This window comes from Rhinatrema bivittatum, chromosome 5 (assembly GCF_901001135.1).
Source record: "Rhinatrema bivittatum chromosome 5, aRhiBiv1.1, whole genome shotgun sequence".
Taxonomy (NCBI): domain Eukaryota; kingdom Metazoa; phylum Chordata; class Amphibia; order Gymnophiona; family Rhinatrematidae; genus Rhinatrema; species Rhinatrema bivittatum.
The window spans coordinates 235,289,907-235,313,590 of NC_042619.1; the positions used below are offsets into that span (position 1 = coordinate 235,289,907).

A 23,684-nucleotide genomic window follows, 5' to 3' on the forward strand; every position below is an offset into this window, starting at 1 on the left:
CAGTGTGCTTGAAAAGAGAAATTAATATGGGAGGCCATAGATTTCATGGACATCATCTCATGAAAGGAATTTATCCATTGCCAATAAGAGGGTGGATCTTCTTCCCGCCATACTATTAGGATAGATTTTTTCCCCCCCCAATACAAACGCCTTCTTAACAAAACTTCAGTCCCCGATTTTTACAATATAACCGACTAAGAACCAGACTGTAGATTTTGCACCTCCACCATCTGCTGGAGGCAGAGAAATACTGATGTACTATGGGTGCACCTCAAGGAAGGGGCGGAGTCAGTTGGAACTTTCTCTGCCTCCATCTGCTGGTGAGTGGACAGAACCCAGGAGTCTGGACTGATCCGGGTATGTATAGGGAACTATCCTTAATTCCTGATCCAATTTACATATTTCTTCATGTAGCTGAGACAAAGAGAGCTTATCACACTCTATATGGAAAAAATCAATTATCATAATCTTGGTCTCTTCAAGATCCTCTCTTGCAAGGATGATACATTTATTTGTTTGTTTTTATATACCAGTGTTCGATTTACACATCACATCTGTTTACATGTAACTTGAAGGTGCAAGAGGAAAGGTAAAGGTTTTAATGTTTTAATTGTAGATAAGAAAAAAGATCAACATCTTGTAACCCAGATTGGCCTTTTAAAACAAGGCAGACAACATACCATCCCCATAAAGTACATGAATTAATTGGGTAATCCCCTGCTTTTTCTAATAAGTGAAATTTTTTGATTGGGTTCCCACTATTACCCTGTATAGGTAACAATGGAGAACACATTTTTTAAAGTTTCATCAAACCCAGTAATTTCCGCCAGGCCCATCATTGAGTGAGTAAGATTTTGTTCAAGGATCCTGAAGGCAGCTTATCAGAGGTCACATATAATATATGTATCTAAGATCCATGGGAGCTGTTAAAGCCTTCTCACTCTCAATACAAACATATTTCAAGGTATTATATAACCAATCCCGGACAATCCTCAACAAGCTGGCCAAATTATATTTTCCCATATCTGGAAGTCCCAAGCCACCTGTGGCCACTCCTTTTTCAATTTAGGGCAAGTGAAACTCTAGGTTTCTTACCCTTCCATAGAAATGTCAGTAATTTGTTCAATCTAGCAATATCCTTCTGTAATATTCTAATGGGTAAAGTCTGAACTGTATACAACCATTTCGGAAACAAAATAATTTTGAAAAGATTGATATGACCAGTTAAAGAAAGAAATAATTGTTGCCAAGTGAGCAATTTCTCTTTAGGGACAGATAGAAGAGGAGAAATATTTAACAAATATAATTTCTCCAGGCCTAAGGTCAACACAAGCCCTAAATATTTAAAGGAGCCAGATGCTCATTGTAGCTGAAAATCCCTCACCCAGTTTTTTTTAATCCAGTCAGGATACGACAATACCTCAGATTTATTTATGTTAATCCAAAGACTCGAGAGCTCTCATATTCTTCAAAAAGGAATAAAAAAGACGACTGAGGAGGGGATATGATAGAAGTCTACAAAATCATGAAAGGACTTGAACAAGTTAATGTAAATTGGTTATTTACTCTTTCCGATAATAAAAGGACCAGGGGGCACTCCATGAAGTTAGCAAGTAGCTCATTTAAAACAAATCAAAGAAAATTCTATCACTCAGTGCATAATTAAGCTCTAGAATTCTGTGACAGAGTATGTGGTTACAGCAGTTAGTGTAATTGGGTTTAAAAAAGATTTGGATAAGTTCCTAGAGGAAAAATCTATAAACTGCTATTACGGTAATTAATAAGCAATAGTAGCTTGTGATTTATCTAATGTTTGGGTACTTGCTAGGTTCTTGTGACTTGGGTTGGCCACTGTTGGAAACAGGATGCTGGGCTTGATGGACTCTTGGTCTGACCCAGTATGGCATATCTTATGTTCTTGTAACTTTATTTTATTTCTGGGCTTCCTTCAGTTTGTTTCTGTTCCTAGATAATGCATCCTATTCTGTCTCTGCATCAGATGATATATTTTACAACTTCCTGAGTGTTTTCTGGCAGAAGGTGGAAAGGGGAGCCTTGAATAAATTTTATGCAACTGATATGTCATTGTTTAAGGAACTCTTCTCTTAAAATCCATCCAACACAGCATCCTGTTTCTGAAACAGGAAGAGTAAACATTTGTATATTCCCTGTCAGACCCTACCATTTTCCAGCAGCTGTGGTTTAGGAATGAACTGAGCTCAGGTAGAAATAATTGGCTTATGTTAAATAGCCTGTAACTGCTCTGTCTTCCATAAATTTTCCTAATTAAGCTATGAAACTAGTTATACTGTTCACCTCCACAGTGTCCTGTCGCAGTGAGCTTCACAAGTTAGCTCTGAGTTCTGTAGAGAAATTCTTTTGTTTTTTTGTTGGTTCAACTATTGCCATCCTGGTTCTGCTAGATTTGTATCATTGCATGTGAGCTTTACAGAAGAGCTATTAGTTCTGTAAATATATAATCAGCACAAAGCTTAGGAGATAATTTTCAAAAGGTTTTATGCAAGTAAGTGGGTGTTTAAAACCTGCTACTTTTACGTGGGGTTAGGCCTTTGAATCATTTGCCCCACAGAGCTGAACTGTCAAAAGGTTTTATGTGCACAAATGGGCTTTTGAGAATCGCTACAATATATGCTATACTTACGTGTGCAGCTCCTTTGAAAATTACCTTCATAGAGAATACGCCAGCAATCTGTTTCTGATAATATCAGTAGTGATGGCAGAGATGGGAAGCATGAAGGGTTCACTGAAAATAATTACATTACCTTTGAATAAAAACAGAGCTGAACTGCAGCATTGGAATATCCACTAGAGAGGCTTTCTGAAAAAAGAAAAAATCATCATTTTCATTTATGTATTCAGATTTCTCAAAACCTACACAGCATATATTTCATTGAAGAGGAGCACGGGTGGGTGATTGTACCCTGTCCCAGGAATTCGTGCAGAACAGCTAAGGGATAATCCTGGCCTTTTATCTCAAATGTTTCCCCAACCTTTTGAACTGAGCAAGCCGGAGGTTCCCAGGAATTAAAGGGAACATGATTCTGGTGAGAACAGAAGAGCATTCCCTGTAGGTACCCAGATTAGTCCAGACTCCTGGGTTTTGCCAACCTGCCAGCAGATGGAGTCTGAGAAAGTTTCACCGACACTGTATATAACCCAGTATGCCACCTGCAGTCCCTTAGTATTTCCCTCTCTCCAGCAAATGGTAGATGGTGTAAAACCTGCAGTCTGGAGAGAGGAAAAAAAAAAAAAAGATTAAAAGACCAGAAAAATTTTGGTTCCTCCCAGGGTGTTGTCAGGTCCTGAGGTCTGTGGGGCAGGCATCTAGTGGTCCAGATCCCTCATCCCCATGAGACAGCAGTGGAACTTGCTGGCAGCTCTGCACTACAAGCCCAGTGGAGCAGGGAAGTTTCCCTTTTATATGGTTTGCCCTGGGATGGGTCGCTAAAGTTTGGTGAAAGGAGACGCATATATAGCCAGTGGTCTGGCTCTTTCCTGATCTTCCATGTGGCCTGTGCTCCTGAAACCTGAACCTCTGCACCAAAGGAAAGTATTGGCTTCTATGTAACTTTATTTGTTCTCAAGGAGCGTTAAAAAAGAAAGAAAGAAAGAAAAAAAAGAGAACATGGAACTAGTTAGAGGAATCTGTGCGGCAACGGGGTTCCAGAGGGTGAGCTACCTTAGCAGCTTGGGGAGCTCAGCAATGGGGGTTTTTTTTCAGCAGCTTTGCTGCTTGCGGAAGAGACCAGACGTTGGCTCTGTTGCACAGAGGGACTGATCCCTGCTTGCCATTGAGGTGCTGATGGTGCCGCGGGTGCGTGGAAGAACAGCTTGCGCAAGCGGCATGGCATTCGGGGGTCTGTGGCGAGCATGGCTGCACCAGTAGAACAAGGGTGTCTCTGGAGGGGAGGGGAGTGGAATGAGAGATGAGGCAGCAGTCAGTTCCCCTCCTTTCTTGTTCCTGAGGGCAGAAGGTTCAGAGACAGAAAAGTTGGAGAGCGCAAGATTGGGCCTATGGGCTCCGGTACAGATCCATCCTCCTCCTCCTGGGTGGAATGTTTCCAGGTCCTGCAGGGGGCACCCAGCAAAGGCAAAGCCACCTACTATAAAGGGATTGTGTGCTCAGGCCTCCTCTTTGTTAGTCACGGCAGGCAAATGCCACAGGGAGGCTGTCCCTGGTAATGTTCAAGGGGATGTGGATCATGAGACATCTGAGGATTCTGATGGGGAATTGGCTCTCTCACCTCTAGAAGAGGGAGAAATTGCATATGATAGAGAGCCGCTTTGGACGTTGCTCAGATTTTTTCTTTTTTCACAAGGACTTCTTGTTGAGTCTGTTGGCTCAGACCCTGAACACACAGTGTGGCTGGAAGTCAATTTTAAGCTAAGTGCCTTGTTTCACATCATCACCGCCCCCCCCCCCCCCCCCAGTATCCAATTCAAGAGATATTAGATTTAAAGAAGGTAAATGCGGCTCTCAAGGCTCCCTGTTTCCGCATGGAAACTCTGTGGCCCGTCATAGTGGTGGTACGCAAGGGAGAGTTCTTGGCATCTCTCACCTTGACAGAGGCATATCTGCACATAACCATCAGGCCAGAGTACCAGTGATTCCTGAGATTCATGGTCCTAAGAGAACATTTTTGATTTCAAGTCCTTTCTTTCAGCTGGTGATGGCTCCACATACCTTCACCAAGGTGATGGTGGTGGGAGCGGCCACACTGTAAAAGGAGGGTGTGTTGGTGCATCTGTGTCTGGACAACTGTGTCATTCGTGCAAAATCAAAGGTCCAATGTCGACAATCAGTACAAAAGGTACGACGTGCTTGAAGTCTCAAGGAAGGGTGGTGAACCTAGCAATGAGCCAGCCATTTAGTCCTCTTTCAAACTCTGGAGTATCTGGGAGCTCAGCTGGACACATTGGCAGAGAGTGTGTTTCTTACAGAGAGAAACTGCTGAAATTGCAGAGTCAAATTAGGCTTCTGCTAGAGTTTTTGTTGCTCAGGGTCTGGGACTATTTACAGATCCTGGGTTCTATGGTATTGACACTGGAATTAATGCATTAGGAGTTTGTGCATATGCAGCCTCTGCAGGGGGCTCTTCTCTCCTGCTGGAATCTGTTATTGGAAGAGTTTCATCTTCCTCTTTCATTAGAGGGAAAAGCCAGGACAGTCGTGGTGGCTTATTTGCACCAGTGTCGAGTGTGGTGCGGAATTGGAAGTTCCGAACTGGGTAATAATCACTACCAATGAAAGCCTCTCTGGTTGGAGGGTGGTGTGGCAAGTCAGTTGGCGCAGGGCCAGTGGTCGAATCAGGAGGCCTCATGGTCTAACAATCGGTTAAAGACCAGAACGGTGCATTTTGCATTGCTTGCCTATCTGTCAAGGTTATGTAGCCATCTAATATGGATCCTATCAGACAATGTGACGGTGGCCTTCATCAACCTTCAAGGTGGAGCCAAGAATCAGGCAATAGCTTGAGAAGCCCGAAAGTTGATTATCTGAGAAGAGTGGCTGGGAGTCTCTCACAATGCTGGAATGAACGACGTTCAGGCGGATTTTCTCAGTTGGTGGAAGTTAGAGCCTGGGGAATGGGAGCTAGAGGCAGTGATGGGTCTCATTCACGGAAGATGGGGATATCCTGACTAAAGAACACCAAGGCATTGTGGTTTTACAGCCACTGAACAAAACTAGGTACAAAATGAATCAGAGCTCTGCTACTGAAGTGGACTCGAGGGATTCTTCTTTGTCTTTCCTCTGTGGCCTCTGGTGGACAAAGGATTACAACGAATAGAGAAACATTTCGGCAATGTGATTCTGGTAGCTCCAGAATGGCCACGATCAACCATGCTTCTCAGATCTGATCAACATGGCCATAGAAGGGCCCTTGAGGTTCAGACATTGGTCGACTCTTTTCCACCAGGGACCAATATTTTCGGGTCAGGCAGCTCATTTCTGTCTCACAGCTTCATTTCTGAGGGGGAGACTGAGATGGAGGGGATATTCCGAAGCAGTTATTTCCACCTTATTGCAGGCTAGGCGACCTTCTAAATCTTTGACGTATGAGCGAATTTGGAGGATCTTTTAGTTCTGGTCTGCTGTTGACGGAGTGCAGCCTCAGCCTGTTCAGGCTATAGTGTCACATATTTGACTTTTCTACAGAAAAGTTCTGGTCAATGAACTGGCCTTTAACTCTGAAAGTCCAGGCAGCAACACTGGATTGTGCAAGGATATCCTCTGGGCACACATCTGGATATTATACAGGTCCAGTCTTGGAAATTGAATCTAGTCTTAGAGGATTGTGTGAGGCTTGGTCTGAACCACTAAAGAGGGCTATGGTTAATGAATTAATGCTTAAAGTGGTTTTCTTGATGGCTATTTGTTCAGCCAGGTGAATTTCGGAGCTCCAGGCACTGTCGTGTTGGGTATCTTTATGCATGGTGCCTTCCTTAGGTAGTCTCAGCACTCCATCTTAAGCAGCAGAACTTCCAGGTTTTCTGGATTTGGATTCCTCTACGCCTCACGTGGGGGGAGCTTAGGCCCTTAGATGGGAGCCGTGCATTATTGAGGTATCTAAAGGTCACTTATGATTTCTGTAAATCAGATCTCCTCTTTGTAGATTGGATCACCTCTTTGTATTGTGGAGTGGTCCAAAGAAGGGAGGTAAGGCATCTAAAGCTACAATTGTGCTGTGGCTGAAGGAAACATGCACGCTGTTGGGGGATTTAGAAGCATGCTCAACGTGTTCTCAGGCAACTTTCTGAGCTGAGTCACAAAAGGAGTCTCCGCATGAAATTTGCTGGGTGGCTACTGGGAAGTTGTTGCACACTTTTGCTAGGCATTCATGCTTGGATGTCGGGGCTCTGGCTTCCATGTGCTTTGGTGAGAGGATTCTACGAGCGGAACTCACCAGGGCCCACCCGAGTTAAGGGGAGCTTAGGTACATCCCAGGAGTCTGGACTGATCTGGGTATGTACAGGGAAAGAAAAACTGGTTCTTTCCTGCTAATTTTCGTTCCTGTAGTACCACAGATCAGTCCATAGACCCACCCATTTACTGGGGGGGTGGGGGGGGGGGGGAGGAGAAAAGAGTCCACCGCTCGTACTGTTGCTTTGTATATAGTGTGGAGTTGGAGGTAGTATATAGTGTGGAGTTGGAGGTTTTGAATGCTGACAAGTTTTCCGTTGTCTTTTGGGTAACTTCACCTTCTTATAGCTCGTTGGAGGGGAGAGAGTTTGCTTAGAAATTTTTGGTTGTTGCTGTCATCTTGGCTTGGGTACCGGTCAATACCTGAGGGACTGCAGGTGGCCAGAAAGCTGCATCTCTTTGGGATCCTGAATGCCTGAAACCCAAAGGTATTTCCCTAACTGGTGACCCAGAAAGCTGCCTCACATCTGACTGACTGAAACCAGAGGGTATTTTCTTGTTTTAGGATCCAGCAAGCGGCTTCAGTCTAGGGATGCTGTCTACCAGGTTTTACACAGACTTAAAAATACTCACTGGCTTAAGTACCTGAATGTTTTCTTAGCAAAGGAATAAGGTTGGAACTGCACATGCCAGGAAAACAAACAAAGTTCCCTTTCTGGTGGCACTCAAAGTTTCTGCTCGGCCTTCAGCAGCAGCCCAATAGGCTCCAGCAGAGGGTTTAGAGGGCACTCAGTTGATAAATCACTTAGTTTCTGATAAATTAACATTCAGGAATATTTTGTGTTTTGATACCCTTAAAACACTGGTATGGATTGCAATAAATTGCAATACAATATGTGTTATGAAAACAAACTTCAAGGAAGGGGTGAATGAAGAAACTTCTGAATCTTTCAGATTACTACAGATGTTTTTACAAAAACATATTTGGAGGAGAAAGCTAAGAGAATGCACGTCTATACAACTTTGTATAAAACCATTATACATATCAATTTATTGCTTGAATCCCTTGTACATATCTTATCCCCATGTGTCTGTTTTCACCCTCCCCCGCCCCCCCCACTTTGTCATGTCTACCCCTACCCCTCCCTCCCTAAGTTATTTAGTTTCTTGCTCCGTTACTGCATTAGTTTCTTGCTCTGTTACTGCATTTATGTTACATACTGTTATTTGTAAAGGCTTCTGCCTATATATCTTATGGTTGTAAGTTACTTGTAAACCGGCACGATGTGCAAACGGCTGTCGGTATATAAAATTAAATAAATAAATAAAATAAATAAAATGCTCAAGTCTTCAAGTTACCTCTTCACTTTTGATCTGTGGAGGCTTCTTCACCACTTCTTTTACCAGCTGCAGGATGGTGTCAGTCTTCAAGGTGTTCAGTGAGCACACCAAGTCCAGAAGGGTGAGCTGAGCCTCACTGGCAGCAGGAAGAATCTGCAACAATGCAGGAGCCCAATCAAAGAGAGAAACAGCAAGGCAACTACAGCTTCATATGCATTCTCAGGCCAATTAAGGATTAAAACAAAACAAAAAAAAAGGTTAACAAGTACACATTTTGTTCTAGACTGCACACAGGTACTATGTGTCACAGCTTATATCACAAGTAAACATAGTAGATGACAGCAGATAAAGAGCAATTAACCCATCCAATCTGCCAGCTGTTCCCATCTACATTGCACTAGGTAAGATATCTTCTAGCTGTCAGATGTACAAGCTTGATCACTGCAGGATATCACTGCTGTTCAAATTTTAACATTTTCTCTCTTTCATCCTTACCCTCTACTGTTCTGGATAGATGAGCAGACACCATTCTAAATGTGGTTGCTTAAATGTGTTAAGGAATTACAGCACAGCTGCTTACAAAATGCATGCAATAGCTTAGGAGTTAAGGGGGTAATTTTCAAAAGGATTTACACATGTAAATATAACTACTATTGCAGCAATTTTCAAAAGTCCGCTTACATGGGTAAATCCCATAGTCAATTTAATGGCATATATTGTAGCAATTTTCATAAGCACACTTACATGGGTAAAATGCACTTTTATGGATCCATTTTTAAGCATTTAAATGCTTTTGAAAATCAAGCCCTAATTGTTTAATTAATACAGGCTAGGTATTCCTGCTTCTTGTGCACTTTCCATCACTTCTAGAATGTTCTGCATTGTCTTGGTTGCTGGGATCCTTATGGTAGCCAGGATTCTTTTCCATCCAGCTACAGGGCTCAAGCGAATTACAGACAAGAACCCCGGCCATAGTTCAGGGTAGCCATCATACAAAATGTCTCAGAATATAGAAAGGAAGAACCACAGCTGCTGAGGAGGGAGAGAGAGAGAGAGAGAGAGAGAGAGAGAAAGAGAGAGAGAGAGAGACAGACAACCCCCCCCCAAAAAAAAAGAAAAATAGGGTCCCACAGGTATAGAACGCAGACATGCAGAATTCTCCTCCCATCCCTGCTGTAGCTTGCGAAGAGCTATGAAGCAACTCTTTCAAAGGCCAAACCGGGGTGGGGGAGGTGGTCGGTGAAGAGCACCCTGAAGAAAGCTCCTACATTAGGGGAAAAAAATCATTTGAAAAGCAACTTTCTTCTCCTAAGTGTGGCTAGGCCATCATTGACATTATACAATCACAAGCAGTCTCAATCTGGCTCACTTCCTGGGGGAACTTGGCTGAAACACTGCTTTAAAATACTCTCAGAAGCATTTGAAATCCAACTACCTCATGGATTGAATACCGCAAGGAATCCTGAAGATTTCCTTCAGGTCCCACTGCTCACCTCCGATCGCCTAAAAATCAGAAAAGTCTCCAAGTCTTGTGAATTTGAAACAATTTCAACGTTGACTGCTACATAAAGGAGCAGCCACTTTGCTAGCCCGATCCAATCTACTCTTCTTTACCAATGACAGCATGGAGTTTTCTGTAATTCTCACTCTCTTGCACTTCACATCTTGGCACGCATTTTCAGACTTGGGGAGCTGCAAGTTTAACACGCTACGCTCACTTGTAAATTCTGGGCAAACCTTTTCACCTGGCGCGTGCCTGCACAGAGACGACCTTTTGCGGCAACTAAGAGCATGAACGGACCTTTCTACATCTCTGGGAATTAAAGCCCTGCTTTACCTTTGTTTTGTTCTGACTTCGGGCTTTCTTCTTGTTCCATACAGAGGCTACTGCTGCAATCAGCTGCACCCCCAGAGGCGCTGTCAGAGGGTTCAGAAAGTCCAGGATCTTTTGCCTCAACGTCTACACAAGGGCAATAAAAAGAGGCACATTTATTTATTTGATAGTTGAAGGCATCCTGCTGATTATCATCAATACAATAAGGGCCTGATTCACTAAACTTCCCTTAACCTCCCCCCTCCAAATTGACAAAGTATGTGAGGAGAGCCTTCGTGGATCAGGTCCTCAGGAATGGAAATTTAAGATATAACACATTTTCTTCATTAAACCTTGCTACTTCTTGGCAAGCTTAATTGGGCACTCAGAGATATATTATTTAAAGTGGCACATTATCCCACTGCTGATCTGGTTAAGACACACTAAACTTCTACCTAAGGAATCCTGCCAATCATTTCACTCCCATGTCTCTAACAATTAGTACAAAAATAGAAATGTTGTTTTCACTAACACTGCAGTTTTAAATATAGTTGTTTCTATTCTACATGAGAAGCATTTTGTTCAGAAAGCTGTCCGGCAGACTTCATACGTACTTGTTCCTGTTCATACCCCAGATCAGTCCAGACTCCTGGGTTCTGCCTCCCTGCTAGCAGATGGAGACAGAGAAAAAAAGCTTTACTGACACTGCTACTTAACCTAGAGTGCCACCTGCAGTCCCCCCAGTATTTCTCTGTCTCCAGCAGATGACAGATGTAGAACCTGCAGTCTGGAGTGAAGAAAAAAGAAAGAATAAAGAGATCAACAGGATCTTCCTCCTAGGGGGTTATTAGGTCCCTGGTAGGGACCATCCTCCTTGATTGAGGTGGACGAGCAGGGGGTTGGTCACCCTTGCTTGGTGTGTCTCATCCTTGGACACTGAGGAGATTTTGATTAGCTGGTGATCCAGGTCCCTCGATCCCCCGGAGAATCCTCAGAAACCAGAAGCCACTCTAAAGGAAAGTACTCTAACTTGCTTCTAATCTGTAAAATTAAAAAAAAAAAAAAAAAGCATGACAGGCAGCTTGGAGAGAGATTCTCGATTGGTGGGCTCTGAGAGTCATCAGTGATCACAACAGGTACAGGTGAGAACCAGTGGTAGCTGGGGGTCCAGATGTTGATCAGACTGCCATGGCGAGCAGCGAGGAGGCAGCACGTGTGGGACACATGTTTGTCTTAGCCATGTAGATTTGTGCACCTGCTGCATCTCCAGGGAGAGGGCAGCTTAGATGGTATATGCTTCATTTTGGCATGTATGGTTTCTGTGCATAATAATGCACATTCCGATTTGGTGCATAAAAGACCATCAGGCTCAAGAGCCGCTACAGATCCTTTTCCCGTGGGAACGGCATCCATCAAGGGTGTAATTCATAGCATGAGAAGCTCCCAGGGAGGCAAGGGATTCCCCACCTCCCTTACAACTGGGCCATGCAGAGAGAAAGGAAGCCTCATCGCAGGAGATTCTCAGGCCTTTTCCTCAGATTTTGTGTTACTTCTCCAGAGCCTTTCTGGCTAGAAAGGCAGCAGGGTGAAGCACTCTCATACCCAGGGTCAGCTACAAAGTGGCTCAAGGCCTGCTAAATGGCCCAAGGTGACCAGCAAGAAGGCACTGGCTAGCATCCAGAGGGTGCTCTGCCTGGCTGGGTAGCACAGTAGCCCCATCGAGGAATCCGAGGACTCCAAAGATGAGACCGGTCCGCTGGATGGGTCTCCGGGTGCGGAGTCCACACAGGAATTTGTTGGATCTGGAGGAGGTGCCGGTGGCCAAAAGGGACGACCCTAAGATGGTCCGTCTATTTCGCAGGGAAGTGTTGTGGCCCTTGATTCCACATGTGCTTAAAGAGTTAGGCATAAAACTTCCTCAGGAAGGGTCAAACCAGGATGGAGTGGACCCTGTCATGAATGACTTGAGAGGTCCGGCTAATGCTTTTCACCTTCACAAGTCGGTAAAGAAGTTGATCGACAGGGAGTGGGACATCCCAGAGCTGGTCTGAAAGTTGAAAGGACAATGGTAAGCTTATACCCATTGCTGGAAAAGCATTCAAGCTTTTGTTGATTAGGAAAGTTGATGTTTCAGTCTCGGTGGTGACCAAGAAAACCACCATTCCAGTGGTAGGATCCACCACATTGAAAATGTTCAGATCTGAAAGCTGGAAGTTTACCTCCAGAGGATTTTTGAGGTTTCTGTTTTGGGTATATGAGCTGCCGTATGCAGCAGTTTTATGTAGAGAGCTTGTTTGCGCTGGGTTCAGCAGTTGTAGGCGAAGGAGAGGTCTTAGTCATCCTCCACGAAGCAAGCAGAGCGTTTGGAGGCAGTGGTAGTCTATATGGTGGATGCTTTGTATGGCTTAAGACATCGCCCAGAACTGTAATGTCAGCGGTTTCGTCCAGGCGGCTGCTATGGTTAATAAACTTGTCTGTGGACATTTGTTCAAAGTCTAAGTTAGGGGCCCTTCCATTCAAGTGCAAACTGTTCGGGGAGGATATAAAGCAGCTGGTGAAGCATCTCCTTCGGCTTGTCCTCCAGAGGGCTGGAGGACAAGCCGAAGGAGGGGGGGAGGGGGAGAAAGCCTTTTCGGCCCATCCATGTTTTAGAAACTTTAAGAGATATGGGCATAACAGAGACCTTTCAGCAGCATAGAGGGCAAAGCTTGAGCAGGACCCAGTCCTTTTGAGGTGGGCATAAACCAAACCCATGATATCCCTGGTCAGGGAACTGGGGGAGAGGGCAAGTCTTCTCAATGAAGCAAGGCCGGTGCACTCTTCTCTTCTGGCTGTCGGGGGGGGGGGGGGGGGTGCGATTAGCCCACTTTTATGAGGAGTGAATCAGAATCACAATGGACCAGTAGTGGGTCTTAGAAGTGATAAAGTGGCTACATGTTAGAATTTGCTTGCCCGATGTAGGCTTCCCTCACCGTCGCTCCCTGTGCAAAGCAAGTGGCGGTCTTCTAAGACCCACTACTGGTCCATTGTGATTCTGATTCACTCAGAAGGAAAGAGTACTGGTACACTGATATCTGGCCAATTAGCTTGTTTAGACAAAAACAGCGGCCCTCTGTCAGCTGGCAATACACTGGGTCTTAGAAAGGTGGAGGGCTCTGGGCTGGGTGGTGAACCTAGCAAAGGGCCATCTAATGCCATATGAAACCGTGGCACTCCGAGGAATGCATTCACCATCTTTAAATCCAAAATGGGTCTGAGCATCTCCTCCTTTTGGGTCCACAAAATAATTGGAAAACTGACTTTTTCCCACATTCCTCTCCAAATTGACCATGTCCAGTCTTTCCTGGCAGCTTGGTCACCTCACCTTTTAACCATGCCGGTAATCATTTTGCCTTCCTTCCACCTTTCTTAACGTGTGGAATACATATGGACTGTGCCTCTTGCACACTTTTTACCTTTGTAGCTGCTCCTTTCAGTTTTTTGCTAACTATTTTTCTCATTTTATCAAAATTTCCCTTTTGAAAGTTTAGCACTAGAGCTGTGGATTTGCTTACTGTTCCCCTTCCAATCATTAATTCAAAATTGATCATTCCTTGTCCCCTTCCTGGAGCAGGAACCAGCACAAAGCACCAGCCCTTGCAAGCGAAGTAGAGTGTCCTGTATTGCCTTTCGCTTGGATCGGGATATGCAATGGGACACCATGAAAGTGTCCTGTATCAGATGAGAAAATTCCAAGGCATAACAGTCTCTTATCACCTCTAGAACCCACCGGTCCAAAGCGATCCTGGTCCACTCTTTGTAAACGCAGGTCAATCTCTCTCCTACCGTTTTGACCAAATAGTGGACCTGTATGACTTCATTGTGAAGTCTTACATCCTCCGGTTCCCTGAATCGGCACCAACCCTGTAAATCTGGCGTGAACACTGAAGGGACTGCTGCTTACCCGAGCCTTGATTTTGGCCCGCATCAGAGGCCATCTTGCCAGTTTGAAAATGCCGCAAATCACTCAACTGGGCAAGCGGCGGAAAGGTATACTTGACATCCTTCTTGTCCTCTGGCAATCTATTCCCGTTGGATTCCCCCAGGGTTTTCATCAACTGCTCCAGGTCTTCAGCAAACAGCAGCTTCCCCTTAAAAGGAAGATTACACAGCTGTGATTTAGACCTCTCATACACCGACCAATTAAACAACTATAGCAGCTTTCTTGCTGCCACCGCAGAGACCATATTCCTGGTCGACATCCGGACCAAGTCATATAGTGCATCTGCCACAAAGACCACCCAGCTTCCAGCCGAGCCCCCTGCTTAGAATGTTCTGGCGAATCATCCTTCTCCTGTGCCTTCTGCACCCAGTTCAAACAGGCCCACTGCATCAGGCTACCACAAATCGCCACCTGGAGACTCAAGGCCAACACCGCGAACATCCTCTTCAACTGGATCTCCATTCTTTAGGGCAGCCAACCCCACCACAGGGATAGTGGTCTTCTTTGTGACAGCTGAAACAGCTGCATCTACCTTGGGAAGCTTCAGCCGCTCCAGGGTCTCCTCTATCAGTGAATACAATTTCTCCATTGCTCTGCTGACCTTCAAGCCGGCTGCCAGAGTATCCCACTCTTGATCCACTAGTTTTCTGATCTTCTTGGGCAATGGAAAGGCCTTTGGCAGGGCATCCAGAACCAGATCCATACCCTCAGTGTCTGAATCCTCCTGAGTGACCCTGAAACCTAGCTCATCCAAGACATGGGGAATGAGGGGCTTCAACTCTTCCTTCCGAAATAACCTAATGACCCTTGGATCATCCCCTTCATTCCAAGAGTCTCCTCTGAATTGGCCGCATCATTATTCTCCCCTGGAAAGCTACCCAATGCACCTGTTTCTAGGACAACCCCTGGGTTGTCTCCCAGATCATCCCCTAGGTCTTTACCATCTTCAAACAGATCTTCCGGATCTGAAAAATCCTTGGCATCTGAATGGTCCATCTCACCCGAGGACAGAGCCAATCCCAGCGATGCATCAAGGCTCCAGAGCCCTCCCCCCCCCCCCCCCCCCAGGCTCACCTTGACCCTTTTCAAAGGACACTGCAGCCTTCCTCTCAGGGACCGCTTCTCTTTGGCTGGCCAAATAGGCCTCGTGTAGGAGCAGGACAAACTCCGGAGAGAGATACTCCCCAGCCACAGCATCAGACTCCTCCGGATCCCCCCCCCCACTCTCCAAAACCTCCTCCAAAGGCTGCCCCATCGGAGAAAGAGGAGGGGGGATGTCCCTGGGTCCTGCAGGAGCAGAGGTCTTTCTGCTGCGTTTCTCAGGAATCACCTCCGCACTCTCAGCTTCACCAGGAGCAACAGACAAGGGGCCCATCAAGCAGATGCTTCTCCAGCTGCCTGCACGGAGATTCCCTTACTCTCCGAGGTGCAATCGCTGCAAAGGGCACTCAAATTTAGCTGCATTCGTTGTGAGCCGCAGGCCCAACAAATTGGCAAGCTGTGATGCGGGCACCATCGGGCCTACGCCAGAAAAGGTCAGCACACAGCCACACAGAATATGCACCCTCTCCCATGATTTTGGATACCTCAAATAGCCTCTCCCCGATGCGTTTGCAGCCCTTCTGCACCAAGGCCTGTCTGTGATCAAGCCTAATCTCAGCTCCAGTCAAGATTTTTTTTTTTTCAAATTTAAAACTGACCACAAAAAATAAATGAATACAAAGGCTGCAATATATCCCTGCCATCCACGGGTGTGAGGGAACCAGGACTCCTGGTTATCAGTCCCACAAGAAGATGCGGGCAGAGCCACCAAGGGATTACCAACCCCTCAGTCGCCCAGCTCCACCTGAAGGATGGCCCACAAAAGTACCTAATACCTCAGGGAACGCTAACTTCTTTCTCTCTTGCTTCTTTTTAAAATCTCCAATTTCTTTTTTTTTTCCACTCTCACTCAGACTGCAGATTTGCAGCTCTACCATCTGCTGGAGACAGAGAAATACTGAGGAACTGTAGGTGGCAATCTTGGTTATGTGGCAGTGCCTCAAAGTTTTTATTCTCTGCCTCCAGCTGCTGGTAGGTATACAAAATCCACTTGTCTGGACTGATCTGGGGTATGAGTGGCTCACTGGGTTAAGCAGCAGTGCCAGTAAAGCTTTTTTTTTTCTCTGTCTCCATCTGCTGGCAGGGAGGCAAAACCAAGGAGTCTAGATTGATCTGTGGTATTCTAGGAACGTTTGTCGCTATATGATGATGATATATATGATGACATGTCTGATTGGCTGGAAATGATTTGATGCTTCTTTGCATTCCCAATTCAAAGCAGTGTTTAAGTTTATAAAAGCAAAGATCTATTTAATGGATCCTACACTCTGTGGTAACATTTCCTGGAAATTTTCTTATTGATTGCTCAAATAAAGGTTTGCATACGATTGTCACTGAGCCCTTGCATAACATCAATATATGTATGTTTGTATATATGGGACAATTTTCAAAGGGTTTAAGCTCCTAAGCTTTAGACCCCTAAACTGTCTGGGGTAGATTTTCAAAAAGCGCGCCTTCGCGTACTTTTGTTGGCGCATCAGGCGCAAACAAAAGTACGCTGGATTTTAGTAGATACGCGCGTAGCCGCGCGTATCCGCTAAAATCCTGGATCGGCGTGCGCAAGGCTGCCGATTTCGTGTAGCCGGCGCACGCTGAGCCGCACAGCCTGCCGCCGTTCCCTCCAAGGCCGCTCCGAAATCGGAGTGGCCTCGGAGGGAACTCGCTTTCGCCCTCCCCTCACCTTCCCCTCCCTTCCTCTATCTAACCCACCCCCCCGGCCCTATCTAGACCCCCCCCCACCTTTGTCAGGGGATTTACGCCTCCCGGAGGGAGAAGTAAATCCCCGCGCGCCAGTGGGCCTCTAGCGCGCCGAGACGGGACCTGGGGCGGTTCCGGAGGGCGTGGCCACGCCCCCGGACCGCCCCGGGCTGAAACCACGCCCCCAGGTCCGCCCCCAAAACGCCGCACCGATCCGACATGCCCCCGACACGCCCCCCTCGAAAAACCCCGGGACTTACGCGAGTCCCGGGGCTCTGCGCGCGCCGGTAGGCCTATGGAACATAGGCGCACCGGCGCGCAAGGCCCTGCTCGCGTAAATCCGGGCGGATTTACGCAAGCAGGGCTCTTAAAATCCGCCCCTCTGTTTTTAACAATGATTGGGGCTGAGTCCCTAAATTTAGGGTCCTAGAGGTTGATATTCAAAAGCCATTTAGATGGATAACTGAAAAGTTATCAGTCTAAATGGGAAAGCCGGCATATTAAAAGACGTATGTGCTTAAATTCTAGTCAAATAACTAGTTATCTGGCTAGAATTTAGGCACATAAATCGAGGGTATTCCAGGGCGTGCGAGAGGCATTTCAGAGAGGAGCGGTTAACTCCGATATTTGGAGTTAGCCACTTAACTTATGTGGCCAACTCCACTTGTGCCGTTGACCTGTCTTAAAGTTAGCTGCATAAACATGGAGCTAACTTTAAAATAGCCAGGTAAATTCAATGGCGTGACCATATTGCTAAATATAACCTAATTAGCCTGATAAGTTTATCATGCTAATTAGTCAAACTGCTCAGCGGCTGAATATTGTCATCCCCCCAGCCTAGTTTTATTAGGTTTCTAAATTTAGGATCCTAAAAAGTGAGTGGCTTTGGAAGTGGCTTAGGGCAGGGAAAGGAAAATTGGTTCTTTCCTGATAATTTTTGTTCCTGGAATACCATAGATCAGTCCAGACTTCTGGGTTTTGTACCCCTGCCAGCAGATGAAGACAGAGAAAGTTTTATTGAAACTGCTATATAATGTAGAGTGCCACCTGCAGGCCCTCCGTATGGAACTGTATCCAAGCCAAGATGCCAAAACTAAAACAATTTTAACAACTCAGTGACCTGCTAACAACTCTGCAGTAACTCTCTGAATACAAGCAGACAATTCCCCTCCTTATACCATGGGTGGGTGTCTGAACTGATCTGTGGTACCACAGGAATGAAAATCATCATCAGGTAAGAAACGATTTTCCTTTCCCTGTATGTTCCCAGATCAGTCCAGACTCCTGGGATGTACACCTAAGCCCAGGACTCTCCAGGACCCTGGATGGGTCCTGGAGAGTCCTGCTCACAGAACACACTCACCAAAACCAGCCACAGACGGAGCCCTGATATCCAACCGATAGTGTCTGGTGAAAGTGTGCAGCAACTTCCAAGACGCTGCCCTGCATATTTCCTGTGGCAACATCTGCTGGGCCTCAGCCCAAGAGGCTGCCTGTAAATGCTTCGAATGAGCAACCTCAAAACTTCAGGCACTGACCAGCCACTAGAAATATAAGCTGAACTGATCACCTGCTTGAGCCGACATGCAGTCATAGCTTTGGAAACTTGATGTCCCTTCCTTGGACCATTCCATAGAATGAAAAGGTGGTCCGTTGCATGAAAACCATTAGTGATGTTCAGATAAAGTAACAATGCCTGGCGAACATCCCTTGCATGAGGGGCTGAGGAATCCAGATTCAGAAAAGCTGGAACCTCCACTGTTTGATTAACATGGAATGCCGAGACTACCTTAGGCAGAAAGGAGGACATTGTGCGTAACACCCCTGCCTCCAAAATCTGCAAAAACGGATCCCAGTAGGCTAACGCCTGTAGCTCTGAAATCCTCCTTGCTGAACAAATGGCCACCAGAAAAACCAACTTAAGCGTTAAATCCTTCAAAGTTGCTCTCGTCAGAGGTTCAAAAGGAGCCACACATAAAGCAGTAAGCATCAAATTCAGATTCCAAGATGGACACGAGTTCCTCACAGGTGGTTGTAAGTTCTTCACCCCACAAAGAAAAAGTACAACATCCAGATGGGTGGACAGGAAATAACCTTGTAGTTTACCACGAAGACAACAGAAAGCTGCTACCCGCACCCTCAGAGAATTAATGGCCAAACCTTTTAACAAACCCTCCTACAGGAATGTCAAAATATAAGCCACTGTAGTTTGCAATACCTGCACATCTCAACCCAAACACCAGGACTCTAAGACCTTCCAGACCTGCACGTAAGAAATAGAAGTGGAAGGCTGCCTGGCCTGCAGTAAGGTAGTAATAACCGCTTCTGGATAACCCCACCGTCTTAATCGTCTCCTTTCAAAAGCCAGGCTGTGAGACAGAAGTGAGCTGCCTGTTCTGAAAATATAGGTGCCTAATGGCTCTAGTATAAGGGCAGTGCTTGCTGAAGGATGTCCAGCCACCCTAGGCGGTGTCATGTGATATCTCTCTCTATAAATCTCTCCCTCTCTCAAATCACACACAACAAACAATCCCAGCTCCTCAAAGAAATATATACTCGAGAACAGAAAACGCCCTCTAGCTCCATGTCTCACCCATGCCACTTCTCATCTCAGCCTTCCTTTCAAAACTGCCACCCTTACCGGTTACTCTGCCACCTTGCCCACTTCTGGCACCCTAGGCCATCGCCTACCTTACCTAATGCTTCTGCTGGCCCTGTATAAGGGCCATTGAATCAGCTGTGTACTCATTACCAGATCTAGTATCTCTGCCAGTGAAATAAATAGCCATATCAATCCCAGCATCAGCATAATCAATAACTACAACTCCAGAAGAAGAAGATCTTAGTTTGTCTTTGCCACTTACTTTTTTCAATGATTTCCTCTATTGACCTTGCCCCAGATGAATCTACTGAAACAAGATCTTGTTGCTCCTGAGTCTCAGGGTTTGACAACGTAATCTTAGTGTGACGATCACTGTCAAATTTATGATGCCTAGTCCCAGACTTTTTTGCTAAAGCAGAATGACTACATGCAGAAGACAAGGATGTTTCCTGAAGCAGGAAAAAGTAGTAGAGAATAAATCCATAAACTGCTATGACGGAACTTAATAAGCAATAATAGCTTGAGATCTATTTAATGTTTGGGTACTTGCCAAGTACTTGTGACTTTGATTGGCCACTGTTGGAAACAGGATGCCGGGCTTGATGGACCCTTGGTCTGACCCAGTATGGCATCTCTTATGTTCTTATATTCTCTAGATGGCTGAACCTTAGGGGCCTATCTATAGCCATGTTGACTAGGTCCGCGAACCAAGGATGTCAAGGCCATTCTGGAGCCATCAGAATCACATCTCCCGGATGCTTCTCTATCTGTCTTATCACCTTGCCCAAAAGAGGCCATGAAGGAAAGACATACAGCAGCACATTGTGAGGAGACAGCAGGACTAGAGCGTCGATGCCTTCCACACTGTGCTCTCTCTTCTTCGGCTGAAGAACCGCAGCGCTTTTGTGTTTCTTCTGGTTGCCATTAGGTCCATATGAGGTGATCCCCATCTCTCACAAATTAGAGACATCACTGCCTCTGACAGCTCCCACTCTTCTGGGTCCAATGACTTGTGACTCAGGAAGTCTGCCTGTACATTGTCCACCCTGGCAATGTGTGACGCCTCTATCCTCTCTAAATGCTGCTCTGCCCAGAGGACCAATTCTTGCACCTCCTACACCACTGCTCAACTCCTGGTTCCACCCTGATGGTTGATATAAACTACCATAGTTGCAGTGTCCATCAAAACTCACTGAACAACCTCGTAATCTTGGAAGAAAAGCACGTAAATCTAATCGTACCACTCTAGTCTCTAACCAATTGATAGACCAAGAAATCTCTTTCTTCGACCATCAGTCCTGGGCCACCTGATCCTGACACACAGCTGAGAGACTGGCATTGGTAGTGACCATCACCTGATACAGAATTTCCAGAGGCATGCCCTATTCCAGATTGGCCTGAAGTAGCCACCAGAGACACTGTTCTTGCCTTTCCCCTCTAGCGGAAGGGGGATTTGAAATTCCCCCGACAAAGGATTCCATTGGGAGAGAAGAGCCCTCTGTAGAGATTGCATATGTGCAAATGCCCAAGAAAAACTCTTAAGGTTGAAGCCATAGAACCCAGGACCTGCAAATAGTCCCAAACCCTGGGCGTTGACAGCCCCAGCAGGTGACGAATTTGCCCCTGAAGCTTCCACAACCTGAATACTCTCCCCTTCCTTGTGCTGAACCATGCCCCTAAATACTCCAGGGACAGAGGGAACAAGCTGGCTCTTTGGAAGGTTTACCACTCAGCCTAGCGACTGTAATTGGTCTAACACCTTTTGCACCGATTGCCGACAGAGATCCTCTGACTTTGCCCTGATGAGTCAATCGTCCAGATACAAATGTACTAGCATTCCTTCCCTTCTTAACGCTGCTGCCACCACCACCATCACCTTGGTGAACGTACACGGTGCTGTTAGGCCAAAGGGAATGGCTCGAAACTAAAGATGTTCCCTGAGAATCATAAACAGCAGAAACCTTTGCGGGTCCAGTCTGATGGCTATATGAAGATAAGCCTCTGTCAGATCTAGGGACGCTAAGAACTTGTCTCCTTGTATTGCCGTGATGACTTACCTTAAGGTTTCCATGCGAAACCAAGGAACTCTGAGGGCTGAATTTACCCTCTTTAAATCCAGAATGGACCTGAGACACCTTCCTTCTTTGGAACCACAAAATAGATGGAATACCTCCCCGTTCTGTTCCTTTACAGAAACTGGAACTACGACCCACAGATGTTTCAAGCGAGCCACCAACTCTCAGACCTCCAACTGCTTCATAAGCATCCTGATGGGATGAGCAAATTCTAAAGCATAGCCATGTCTTACCACCCTGAGGACCCACTGGTCCATGGTAATCTTGACCCACTCCTCGAAAAGAAGTGATAAACGCCCTCAGACAGCTGGAACAGAAGAATGGGTGAGCCTTGCATCATTACGAAGGCTTTGAGCTTCCTGAACTTGTCCCAGAATTATCCCTGGTGGCTCTACAGTCCCCTCAAAAGGAATGCCCGCCAGGATGAGGTCCTGGCAGAAAACTGATACTTCTGTTGTCCCGAAATGTAGTTCACGCCAGTACCAACTTTCTATCCCTAGGCTTGTCCTCCGGAAACTTGTGCACCTTGGTTTAACCCATAATCTTCTCCAAGTCTTCTCCAAACAACAACTTTCCTTTAAAAGGAAGTGCTCCAAGCTGTGACTTGGACCAAACATCTGTTGACCAAGTCCACAACCAAGTCAGATGCCTAGCGGACACTGCTGACATCATAATTATAAAAGGCATTGGCTCCATATGCCAATACTGCTTTCAGTCAATCTGCATGTTGCGCTTCTGCTGCTCCCTCAGGATGTGACTCCTGCATCTGTTAGACTCATTGGAGACATGCCCTCTGCACCAGACTGCTGCCCACCACAGCCCTGATGGCCAGAGTGGAAACCTCAAAAATCCACTTGAGATGGAGTTCCAACTTTCGATCCTGCACATCCTTCAATGCTGCGGAGTTCGCTACCAGAATAATAGTATTTTTGGTGACTACAGACACCGAGGCACCTACCTTGGGCAGAGACAACTCCTCCAAGGTGTCTTTTGGTAAAGGATAGAGCTTCGCCATAGCTCTTCCGACTTGTAGACCAGACTCAGGAGTATCCCATTCCCTGACCACCAGCTTCTTTCCAGACTTGTGGAAGGAAGGGGAAAGCCTTAGCCGGCCCTCTCAGGCCACCCAAAACTGGATCTGCACCCTCCAAGTCAGACTCTTCCTGCAGCACCTTGATTCCAAGCTCCTGAAGAACCTGTGGAATCGGTGGTCCAAGTTCCTCTCTGCAAAAGAGGCGAACAACCTTGAGATTGTCCCCTCCTGTGGATCATGGATCAAGTCTGGCACGTCCTGTATTGCAGTCTCTCCTGGGACTGTTCCAGGGACCTCCTGCTAATCCTCTGAATCGTTTTGTAACATCCTGTGGGTCCCCAGAACCCAAAGCCAAGCTGAAAAGACACAGAGGTCCCTCAATGCGCTGTCTCTTAGGAAGATTAGATTTTGTTCACGCTTTAGACCCTCCCCCAGGGGTCGAGGCTGAGAGTCATCTTGCCCCCCCATGACACTTTCCTGGCCAGAAAAGCCTTGTGCATCAGGAGAACAAACTCAGAGGAAAAAACTTGAGTCATTAGAATCATAATCCTGAGGGGATCCAACAGCGGCCAGCCCTGCATCCAGAGGGAAATCTTTACCTTTGATGTCATCCTGAACCATCCCAGGACCTGAAGCAGCTGGGAAAAGATGCAGAGGAAAAGAGACAGGCTCCCCTGAAACTGCGGGAGACCACATGGCTAACTGCATGGCAATATCCAAAATGGCCACCGACACCTCCGCACTGGAGAGAGGGGCCCTGGGAGAAGCTCTGGCATGATGCACCAAAGATGCAGAGAAAAAAATGAGGGGATGGCCTTGCTGACACACCTCTCTCACCAGCAGCACACCCAGCACATTGGCTGAAATGACTGAGACGCGAACTCCACCCCCCCCCTCCCCTGCAGGCCCGGCAAAAAGCAGCACACGGCATGACCAAAAACGCGCACTTAGTGCCTGAAACCAGCTCTACACAGCACCGCTGAAAAAATAAGATGCCAGGAAAAACTTGCCTGCTGCCATGCACCCCCTCAGTCACCTGTGCTCCCCGAGCTAAGCAGCAAAACAGTAGCAGAGAAAAAGAAAAAAAAATATTTTTTTTTTTAAAAGAAAACTTTACCAGGAAAAGAAGGAAAGCCAAAAGAAATAAGATATTTCC

The 23,684-nt window shown here is 46.2% G+C and overlaps 1 protein-coding gene across 8 annotated transcripts in view; it reads right to left on the bottom strand.

Annotated features, from left to right (window-relative positions):
* DOP1B (DOP1 leucine zipper like protein B) overlaps nucleotides 1-23,684 on the bottom strand; it is a 299,309-nt gene that overhangs the window by 67,774 nt on the left and 207,851 nt on the right. For all 8 annotated transcript variants that reach the window (XM_029603491.1, XM_029603487.1, XM_029603486.1 and 5 more), the window contains 3 exons: nucleotides 10,062-10,184; nucleotides 8,243-8,377; nucleotides 2,784-2,839 (listed from right to left, as the gene is read on the bottom strand). In XM_029603491.1, coding sequence (XP_029459351.1) covers nucleotides 2,784-2,839; nucleotides 8,243-8,377; nucleotides 10,062-10,184 — 314 coding nt within the window. The remainder of the gene's footprint in view (nucleotides 1-2,783; nucleotides 2,840-8,242; nucleotides 8,378-10,061; nucleotides 10,185-23,684) is intronic.